Genomic DNA, 10620 nt, shown 5'->3' with positions numbered 1-10620 from the left:
CCCCGCTTCATCTCCCGGCACCGAGGCGCACGTGCTCCCTGCAGAGGGGGAGTCAAGGGTGCGAGCCTGCACCCCGAGGCCCGTGGTGGTGCAGAGCTGCCGCTCCTCTCCATCAGACCTGCTGGTAGACATGCCCGGTGGCCATCCCTGTTGGGGCGCCAGGGCCCACAGGCTGCGGCTTTCTAGCAGGAACTGGGTGCAGTGCCTCGTCCTCACCCTGGAGGCCCAGCTGTGGGGAACTGGGCTTGCCGGACAGATGCTGAGGGGGGTCCCCAGGGCACAGATGGGATGGCCAGTGAGAAGCGGACACTGGAGCCGAGCCCTGCTGGCGTGGTGTGAAGGCCTGAGAAGGGGTCCTGAGAAGGTGGCCTCGGTGGGGTGGGTGTGGTCCCAGTACTCCAGCTTCCTCAGCTTTCTCTGGCCTCGAGACCTCACACGTTCTTGGGGGCGTTTCTGTATTTTCTTTTACAAATGAACAAGGTGGCCACAGGATGGAGGGGAGGAGGGAGGATGCTGGGGTCTATTTACAGGGTCTTGGAGTGAGTCTGAGGTGGGAGGTTGGGGGAGGGGCAGGGAGGGGAGCCCTGACGGCCGTCCTCTTCCTATGTCTCTGGCAGCCTGAGTCCTGCTGCCACCCCAGGTGAGGGCCCCGGGGTCCGCTCAGCCCCAGACGCCCGAGTCCCAGCAGTCCGGAACAGCACCCTGGGCCCTTCCTCCCCGCGGGATGTGTTAAGTGGGGTGAGGTTCACGGCTAGGGCCCTGCTCACGGCCCGAATCCCGGTCCCTGGCCTCGGAGGAGCTGGAGGAGCTGGAGGAGCTGGCGCCGTGGCTGCGGCCTGACTGGCGGTAGGCAGTGCTCAGCTCCTGCAGCCGCTCGGGGGTCGGCCCCCACTTGGCAAAGCCAGGGTCGTTCTGCAGGAAGAGCACCGCTGTGTTGTAGACGGCCTTGTAGTGCATCTCTTCCCTGCGGACAAAGGCGGTTGCTCAGGTTGGGGCCGGACTGGCCTGCCAGCCCTCCCCGTCCTCCCAGGCACCCACTTCTTGCAGACGTGCTGGGAGCCACTGCGGTACTCGTGCTCAAAGGCGGGCAGGACCAGCTGGTGGCGTTTGAAGCGGCTCTGCTCCATGCGGGTGAGCGCTGGGGTGGGGGGTTCCCGCCACTCGGGGATGAACACGATGAAGGACAGCGGCTCCACCGAGCTCTCGAGCAGTTTCTGTCGACGGGGCACAGGTGGCCTCAGGGGCTGCCCTCCAGCTGGCCGGCCTGCTGGCCCCCACCCTCAGCAGCAGCAGACCCACCTCGAAGTGAGAGACCATGGCATCCATGAGCTCCTCGCAGAATGGAGGGTTGGCCTCAAAGGAACCACTCAGCGGGGAGAAATCCAGGCAGGGCCTGGGGACAGGTGAGCGTTGAGTCCCGCCAGGACCCCCAACCCAAGACGGGCCTCCCCCACCCGGCAGCCTTCCCCATGGAACGGAGACCGGCCCAGGCTGGGCGGGTCAGGCGCTCCGACTGCTGCACCGCAGCTCGAGTCCAGAGATCCCAGCGCCGGGCTTCCCCTCCTGCTGCCCGGCCCGTTCCTCCTACGCTAGATGCCGCCTACGCTCCTATCCCAACTGTGTGAGCCTCGAGGTCTCTGAGGTCAGGGTCACCCTCTCAGTTCCTGGAAATAGGACTTCCTGCTACTGAGCTGACTCACTGAAACACGAGACACCCCAAGTGCAGGGACTGCACCCTCGATGGCCCACACACACTGGTGCGATCTGTGCCCCAGCGGACTGCTCCCCAGGCCTGGGCAGGACAGAGCCCAGCAGCCCCTGGCTCTCACCCTCGGGAGCCAAAGTAGCCGTCTGTGTCTGGGAAAGCGGAGCAGTACTGGCGGAAGTAGCAGTTGAGGGGCGAGGCGAAGCACTCAAAGCTGACGCCGAAGAGTCGGTGGAGGGCCTCGAAGATGTGCACGGGCAGCGACCCCTGCAGGCCTGTGCCCTCGTACAGGCCCATGCCGAACATCATCTGCAGAATGCCCACGGTCAGACTCCGGGACTCAGTCTGTGCCCCTCCGGGGAGACCCCCTGTGGCTGCCCCCCGGCTGTACCTGGTACCGCCGGAGAAGACACCAGACTCGGGGCAGGAACCTCTCGAAGGCAGAGTCATCGATGCAGCTGTAGCGGTAAAGGAGCCACTGTGGGGCAGAAAGCGGCGGCTCCAGCGGCGGCCCTGCAGCCTCGCAGCCGGCCTCGCGGAGGACTCTGGGTCAAGAAAGCCCAGCCCACTTCCGCTGTGCTGCTTCTCCCGCACCCCAGCTCTTACCAGCTTGCTGAAGTAGTTGCGGCTGACCTTGACCATCTCCCCCTTGTACCGGATGCAGACCACGTTGTTCTCCACGTGCATCTCCACGCTGGGCATGGGGGGCGCAGACACGGCCAGCCGCACAGGGTAGCAGTACACCAGGCGGGGCTCCACCTCCGGGGCTTCCACCTCCTCTGTGGGCGGGAGGTCACTGGGCTACCTGCCCCGCTCTGCTGGTCCTCGCCTGGACAGTCCACACCTGTGCGCGCCAGGTGCCCTACCCACACACCCCGGTGACCAAGGGAGCTCAGTCACCCCACGGAGCAGTAGAACGTGGCGCGGAGGACTTGGCGCCAGCAAGCAGCATGGGCGGGGACGTCAGCACGCTCCTTAGAGCACAGACCCGGAAGGCAGGCTTGGGGCCTGGCAGGCAAGTGGGCGCCGGCCTACGGGCTCGCTAACCTGCAGACGTCTCAGCAGTCACACGGCCTCACTTTTGGAGTCAAACGCTACGCTAAGCTAGCGCTGAATTGTAGGTGTACAACCAGGTCTTTCACCTCAGTCTGGAGAAAGGGAGGTTCGCTTAGAGGTGTAAACGCAGGTCCTCCCGGTGCTGGCCCTGCCTGGCTCTCGCCTCACTGTTTCCTAGAGGAATGCCGAACTGCACAACAGGTCTGGCCCAAACTGCTGGATGAGTGGGTGTCCCCAATCCCGCCTGTGGCCTGGCGGTCAGCCCCCCTTCGGTCAGGGCTGGGCTGAGTTGCGGCACCACAACACAGTTACTATCGTGAGGTGCGAACTGGCCTGCCGCCCGGTCCTACCTGGGATATTGTTTTCCTTGAGGATGGCAAGGTGCTTCTCTCGGATCCGTTTGACGTACTCCAGGGAGATATGGTAGATCTTGCTGCAGATGCCTTCCACGGAGTCCTTGGCTGCAGCCGAGACGTGGGGGCCACATTGCCTGCGTAGATGCTCCAGGCGGTCCTGGAGGAGACACGCCCGGTCAGGGCTCGGGGCCCTGGCAAGGAGGGCTGCTAGGCCCCAGCTAGCGCATCTTCACACTGGCTCTGCTAACTTACTAGCTACAGCACCTGGACAAAGCCCTTGGTGTCTCTTTTATTCCTCAACTGCGAAGTGAACATGAAACACTCACCTACTAAGGCAGTTTGAATAGTAAACGAGCACTCCTATTAAAGCTTGACCAAGCCCCTGGCATACAGTAAGTGTCCAATAAATGCCCACAACTGTTGGGGTGACACCGTGCCAAGTCCCGTGACACTTACTGAGGAACACACAAGCCAGGCATGGCCCCCGCTTCTAAAGTATTTGCGGTCTACTGGGGAGAAGCACGGTGCAGAGTGGGCTGCCTAGTCATCACAGATCTGAAACGGAGCTTTAGTGCAGGGACAGCTGTCGGCATTTGTCATTCTGCTGAATCACGTGTGAAGCTGATGAGTGAAGATGAGTCACTCTGGCTAGTGCGCACACCTACCTTTGCCACACTCTACGTGTCAAGTACACAGTTACTATCGTGAGGTGCGAAACCTTGTCTCTTGTGAAAAATGGTCCTGAAAAGAAAGCCCGTTGCTAGTGCTGGTAGAGTTAGAGAAATGATGGGTTTAGGCCAGAAAACAATTGCTTGAGTCACACTTAAGTGGGGAAATCAGACCTCAACTGTAGTACGAATACACACGCCCAAGGAATAGCAGTTTGTCAAACTGTTCCCCAAAATCTACTCGCGGGAGATGGTGAACCTTAAGTTGCAGAGGCAGTAACTAGGATGTGTGGCCAAACACAGGATTTCCATTAAGTGTCTGAGGAATGTTCTCTGGGAGAAAGCTAACAGCCTGACAATCACCCCCACATTTGTGAATCCAGGGCTGATGCCAGTGCGCTGCTGTTTTGCACGAGAACGCTGTGCCCACCATCTCGGGTCCCCACGCGCAGCACGGGCTTCCTCAGGAAGCTCCAGGGCCTTCCACTGGCTTCCTTGCCCCGGGGCTGCTTACCATGTAGTCCTCCTTGGAGGCTGAGTGGTCCTTCCGAAGCCAGCTGAACGTGTCCTCCACGTTCCACTTGACCACCTTCCTGCTGTCAGGGGATGCGCTCCTGCGGGTGGTGGGCACATGAAGGGGCCGCTCAGCTCTGCACGGGGGCGGCTAGCAAGTGCCTGCTGCGCCCTCCCTTCCCCCACCCCACCCACTGGCATCTGGCCGTGGGCCCAAGGCTAACACAGCAGCCTCTGGGAGCTGACCCGCTTCTCCCACCAAGAGCAGTGGCAGCCTGAAAGGCCAGAGCACTCCCGCAGCCCCATCCTGTCTGGGGCAGAACACAGCAAACCTGGATTCAATAAGCCGCCTCGCGGCCTCTGCATACTTGAAAAGCAGGCGCTTGGCTTCTTCCCGGAACTTGATTCGGGATAACCTGGTCAGAACAGTAGCGTCAGCACCTTCTACGTGGGGCCGGGGATGCGCACCCATTGTCCCAGCGCGCACTGTACCTGATGGGAATGTCATTCATGATTTCTCGAAACATGGAAGGCGACACGACTGGCTCACAGTTGCTGGGCAACAGAGGGTCGGAGCCTTTGTCCACAACCTTGCGCTCCAGCATCCAGCGGTTGAAAGATTCCCGTGGGGGGTCAATGCCTGCAGGACAGGGCAGTTGAAGGCCGGGTGTAGTCAGCAGCCTCCAGGCTGCTGGGGATGCAGGAAGCCCCAGGTGGGCCCGGGGTACCGGCACAGGTGAGGAGGAGCTTGTGTTCTAGGTGACGTTTCCCGAAGTGCATCCTAAGAACCTCTGGTTTGTGTCCCGAGCGTTATGCAGGGGAGGAAGAGGAGTCTGGATTCTGTATTTCAGAAGAGCTAAGCAGGATTGTTTACTAGTGAATGCGCAGTTTCCCGACGACTTTTCCTTCCATTCCACTCCCCCCGGGGGCAACTCCAGGTCTGGTTACTCAGTGATGCCGGCGTCACACAGATGTGTGACAGGACTTCAGAGACCACCTGGCAGTCTAAGACTGCAACTGTTGACCATTATTTCTGTTCTGTCATCATGGAGACAGTCAGTGCCAACGCCTCCGGGTCTGAGCCAGCGGGATGCAGCGGGCTCCGCCCCGCCGCCCCAGCAAGCTCCTGCACCAGGGGCTGTGCTGTGAGCCGCGCCCGCCCGGCCAGCCCCCAGCTCTGCAGAGGCGGCAAAGCTCTGGGGAAAAGGAGGCAGAGGTCTGGGGGCTGTTACCCTCTCGCTGCTGGCACAGCTCCCGATAGTGTTGCCGAAGCTTCAGGATGAGCTGGGAGCGGAGCAGCTCCACCTCGGGGTGCGGGGGCAGCACCTCTGAAGGCCCCCGGTGCTTGATGACAGCATTGGTCTGAATGTCCAGATCCCAGTACACTCTGGGACACGGAAAGGAGCAGTAAGGGAAACAGGGACAGGGGAGGCCCCGCCGCCCCAGGCAGGCCGGCCGTCAGCAGTGGGCACCCCAAGCCAACCAGCTAAGACTCACTCGGTGGGTCGGAGGAGAGCTGCCTGCTGTTTATCTTCAGGGGATGTCCCCCAAATTTTCGTCGTTGGGGTTCCTGGGACGCTGGGGGAGCTGGGCACCGACGGGCCCGTGGGTGTCACAGGGATTTCGATCTACAGCAAGAGGCAGAGGCATCGGGTCAGGCGCCGGCCGACGGCTCGGCAGCCAGGTCTGGGAGCCGCAGACACTCACCTTGGGCTTCTTCACACCATTGCCGCGTGGCTGCTCTTCCGAGAGCTGCCGCTTTCGGGGCTTGTTCTCAGCCGGCGGGGGTTCCACCAAGCTTGAGTCTTGGGGCAGTGGGGTCGCATTCAGCCCCAAAGGGTCCGACTGGTGGAGGGAGACCAGCAGAGTTGCAACCAGGGCCGGTGGCTCAGGAGTCCCAGCACTGCAGAATCCTGATGCCCGCCTGCCCCCTGCTCCTCCTACTTGAAGAGCAGAGGGGGCTGGATGCAAAAATACTGGGCTCCACTCCCGCCGGCTACTTGCAACTGCGTGACCTGGGGTGACGGCCAGGCTAAGCGCCACCTCGTGATAGAGAGAACGACTGAACGAGCCAACGAATACAACTAGTTCAGCAAGACATCTGCCATGAGATCAGTGCTCAGTATGTTAACTTCTTTTCCTTCATTTCCTTAAGAGTGAAAGTCAGGAATAAGAGAAATGCTCATTGCTAAAGAGCAAGGTCCTGTGAGTGGAACTCCTTTGGTGGCACCGAGAAGAGCAGGCAGTGTGGCCCTGAGATGACATCACATGTGACTCCTGCTCTGCCCCTTCCTGGCTGTGAGGCCGGTCATGTCCCCAGTCTTCATCTGGAAAGCGGGGCTGCCGACTGGCGTGGTTATGCCCAGAGAGGAGAGCTGCCCCAGCGACGGGTCTGAAGCGCCTTCCCTCCCAGCCACAACAGCCTTCCCATCACACGGGAATTTCAGCCCCTGGGATGCGCCTCTTCCCTCTCGCCACTAGGTGCCACTTCGCTAACATCTTACCTGGAGCACTCCCAGAGAAAACCCGTCCTCCCTTCCCCAGACCAACCGGTCCCTGATGGCCTCTAGCACTTCATCCTGCTGGCACCCTTCAGGAGCCCAGGGGTGCAGGGCAGGGGCACGTCTGGCTTGTTCACAAGTGCCTCACAGGCACAGTGCCAACAGGTGGTGCAAGTTCAACGTCACACTAGTATAATCTGTTCTCTTGTCAGTCTCCCCTATTTGAATGGACGTTCCGTGAGGCAGGGACCGTCTTGCTTATCACCGTCTCCCCAGGCCCCAACACAGCTAGGCACAGAATAGCTGCTCAGGGTGTATTTGGGTAAGTCCGGATACCAGAGGCGACTCAGACCCTCGCCCTGGACTGGCACTCACAATCACATCGTGCTGACCCAGCACGGGCATCTCCCACAGGGACTGGTTGGTGAATCGGTTGAAGTAGTAGGGCCGGTTCTCCCTCCTGCTCCAGCACTTCTCCCAGCCCGCATGCACCAGCTCCTCTGCAAAGAGCGTGGACACCAGCCAATGAGCGCCACTCCGGGGCGGCCCTCCTGCCCAGCCACCCCACCGCTGCCCCTCGCCAGTACCTGGGAGGTCTTGCACCAGGCGGACGGGCTTTGGAGAACAGGGCTGGCTCTGACTGGAGGTGCCCGGGGAGTGGCTCAGCAGGGACGCTTCTTCCCGGGGGCTGCCGTGATTCTCATTGGCCATCTCAGCACCCACAACGGACCTGCCGCACAGAGGACCAAAAGGTGTCAAGGCCGGCAGCACACGACGGTCCACGCCCCCTTCCACCCACCAACTACAATCCACTGAGGGACCCAGTGGCCACTGCAGATGTAAAGAAGTCAGTTCAGGGCCTACCGGTGGCACAAGGGGTTAAGTCAGCACGACGAAGCTACCTGCAGCCACTGCAGCACGAGCTCCATCCCCAGCCAGGGAGGTGACCCACATGGCGCGGCAGACTTCCTTGTCTCCCCCGCTGTTCCCCTCAGCAGTGGATCTAAATCCACCTGTTCTGCTGCCTACTCTGTCTCTGGAGAAATCTCACACGACCCCACCCCTGCACCTCTGGCCCGTACCCCAGCTCTTCTATGTACAGATAAATGATTTCTAAAAAAGTCAGTGCGGCCCTGTCGTGGGCCAGCATGATACCACAGGAGCCCTGGGATTGAGGTGCAGTCCCCCCAACTGCCCAAAGCCTCTTTCCCTACTTTTCTGCCTGGACTGCTGCAGGTTCCCATCCTCCAGACGGCCCCCCTTGACTGCATTTCCCAAACTAGGTGGCCAGAGCCCTGCAGGGCCATGAACACCTCTAGTTAGTACCAGCAGTCTGGCCTGTCTCAGTTCTCAGAGCCAGGAAATGGGTCCAGCACCACTTTCTCCAGTGCTCACGCACAGCACCTGGGCCCAAGGGGAGTTCTATTCATTTTGCAAATGTTCACAGTCCCAAGAGCAATATACAAGACAGAACAGGGTCTGCTCTTAAAAAGCAGGAAGGGGCCCTCCCTTGGTGGGGCCGCAGTGAGTGAAAGCGCAGCACTACAGGCTAGCGGCAGCCGCTTCAGTGCCGATTTGAGCTCTGGCCCCGGAGATGACCCACATGGCGCAGCAGACCTCTCCTCTCTCACCCCATCTGCCTGTTCTGCTCCCCACTCTGTCTCTGGTGAATCCTCTCATCCTCACATACCTGGCCTATACCGCAGTTGTGTATGCATAAAGAAATCTTTAAAAACAAACAAACAAACAAACAAACAAACAAAACAAGAAGGAACAGTAATTGCTCTTTCCTGCTCCCACCAGTAAAATCTAACTGGACAGGTAGGCCCAGGAGGGACATGGCCTCTAGTCAGAGGCCCCATTCTACCCTACAGGGCAGGAAGCAATCTGCTGCTAAAAGAACCAGTGGGACTGAAAATAACCACCCAATTCAGCCCTTCACAGTCCCCCAGGGAACATCCCCTTTAAATACCAGCAGGAAGGGCAGCTCCTTCAGATCTGTGTCCCAGCCACCCCCCCAAAGCACACCCAGCACAAGCCTCAGTGGCCAGAGTTCCCACCCAGCATGTTAAGACTCCTGGGGCCAACTGAGCCATGTGGCAATGTTGTTATTTTCATACATCATACACGCAAAGAAAACCAAACATTTACCCACAAAAAGATCACAAATGCACATTTAAACTCAGTTATCTGCTGCAATTTTATCAACCTGGGGCCACAAGAATCATATGCTGACCAGAGCTCTAAATGGCTGTTGAAGACATCACCGAAATCATTGGGACATTGATTTTATTGTACAGTCAGTCATAGATGGCTCTGTTAACTTGGGCTGGGAAAAGTAAATGGTTGTTTCACAGGTACAATTTAGCAAATAAAAACGCAAGGGGACGAATATACAAGAAAGGAGGGCTTGGATGACAGTAGGATTTGGCACTGCCGACCATGGGCAGAAAATACTTAGCTGCCTCAGCTCACAAGGGAGGAGGGATCCCCTGTGCCTCGGAGGCCGAGCCCATAGGTGTCAAGGCTGACCGAGGTCCCTCTTTTCTCACCCTCTGAGGTCTGCAACGCTAGCATGAGAGGGTTTTCGTCTCCAGCTGGTTGGATCTCACGTCACGAGGCCCCACAGAGGCAGGCCCAGGCCCGAGAGAAGGCGCAGCACGGTGGGTGGGCGGTCAGCAGCAGAGCGAATACGGGTCCATTGGGTTCCTTGCCTCGACAGCTGGAGAGCAAGTAGAAGAAAAAAGTCACAGACCTGTGAAATGCGGAACAGGGCCAGGAGCAAGCGGTAAGGACACAGAGCAGGCTGGGAGTTCCCAGGACAGGGCAGAACAAACTGGCAGATCTGGAGGCTGATGGGGTGAAAACCGTATGCCTCAAGCTTCCAGCCAACAGGTGCGCCTTCACCAGCCTGCAGCCTGCACAGTGCACAGCAATGCTTGCTTTAATGTCAGTGTCTTGAAAATCTTAATTTGGTAACAAGGGGCCCACATTTTCATTACACACTGTGGATCTGGTCCTGTCTATCTACCACTAAAATGAAAGAAAAATGACTAAACATACACATCACAGATCTGAGGGCACAGTCCCAAGCCACCCACAGCCAGTGAAACACACATTTCTTTGATTTGGGTAGTTAAAAAAAAAAAAAGCAAATGTATTATATAAAACGTGTTATTTTACTGAAAACTATTTCCCCACAAAATGTTGTGTGATATTGACATACTAGAGGCAGGATGCGAGCAGCAGTTTGGGGAGACCGACTGGGAACGCTACAAACTGCCTGTGCACCCAAACCGTCTGGGACTTATAAAAAATCTTCAGATTCCAGTCCCTCCTTCCACACCTAAGAAGTCAGAAATGGAGAGAGGAAGTACACGAAAAGTCGCATACTTTTTAAAGCATCCCAAGAGTAGGACCTGGAAAAAGAATGACTATTTTGTTCACTTTACACCGTTTAAGCCTTTCTGATTTTTTACGACTAAAAAAAATATGGGTAACTGCCCTGGTGATCCGCATGCAGCAGGTCTGTCGTCAAGATACCAGCTCCGTGTGAGGACAGACCGGGGCTGCAGCCTGGGCCCAGCGTTCTGACTTAGAAATAAGAAGGACTCAACCTCTGCGGTCTCTATGCGCAGCCTGGCACATGGCTCACTCTCAGTAAGGGATCACGGCTGTGATTATTATTTTTAAATTTATTTATGGATACAGAACTGGGGTACAGGCCAGAGGTGCAGGGGCGGTGAGGGGATTCACCAGAGACAGAGTGGGGAGCAGAACAAGCAGATGGACTGAAGTACACTGCTGAGGGCAGCAGCGGG

General features: G+C 58.2%; 2 protein-coding genes across 2 annotated transcripts in view; both read right to left on the bottom strand.

Annotated features, from left to right (window-relative positions):
- Positions 1-707: 707 nt before the first annotated feature.
- PCIF1 (PDX1 C-terminal inhibiting factor 1) overlaps positions 708-10620 on the bottom strand; it is an 11881-nt gene continuing 1968 nt past the window's right edge. The window contains exons 2-17 of the mRNA XM_004687433.2: positions 9352-9521; positions 7387-7529; positions 7175-7299; positions 6006-6143; positions 5796-5926; positions 5531-5685; positions 4791-4938; positions 4631-4714; positions 4300-4399; positions 3112-3274; positions 2312-2484; positions 2097-2183; positions 1830-2014; positions 1300-1393; positions 1039-1214; positions 708-964 (exon numbers count right to left, since the gene is read on the bottom strand). Coding sequence (XP_004687490.1) covers positions 730-964; positions 1039-1214; positions 1300-1393; positions 1830-2014; positions 2097-2183; positions 2312-2484; positions 3112-3274; positions 4300-4399; positions 4631-4714; positions 4791-4938; positions 5531-5685; positions 5796-5926; positions 6006-6143; positions 7175-7299; positions 7387-7510 — 2118 coding nt within the window. The 5' untranslated portion in view covers positions 7511-7529; positions 9352-9521 and the 3' untranslated portion in view covers positions 708-729. The remainder of the gene's footprint in view (positions 965-1038; positions 1215-1299; positions 1394-1829; positions 2015-2096; positions 2184-2311; positions 2485-3111; positions 3275-4299; positions 4400-4630; positions 4715-4790; positions 4939-5530; positions 5686-5795; positions 5927-6005; positions 6144-7174; positions 7300-7386; positions 7530-9351; positions 9522-10620) is intronic.
- MTG2 (mitochondrial ribosome-associated GTPase 2) overlaps positions 9413-10620 on the bottom strand; it is a 3157-nt gene continuing 1949 nt past the window's right edge. Inside the window, exon 6 of the mRNA XM_012728128.1 lies at positions 9413-9554. Within this exon, the coding sequence (XP_012583582.1) occupies positions 9413-9554 (142 nt within the window). The remainder of the gene's footprint in view (positions 9555-10620) is intronic.

This window comes from Condylura cristata, unplaced genomic scaffold (genome assembly GCF_000260355.1).
Source record: "Condylura cristata isolate star-nosed mole 26May11 unplaced genomic scaffold, ConCri1.0 scaffold00022, whole genome shotgun sequence".
Lineage (NCBI taxonomy): Eukaryota > Metazoa > Chordata > Mammalia > Eulipotyphla > Talpidae > Condylura > Condylura cristata.
The sequence above is the reverse complement of the archived record's forward strand: the minus strand, read 5'-3'. Positions and strand labels throughout refer to the sequence as shown.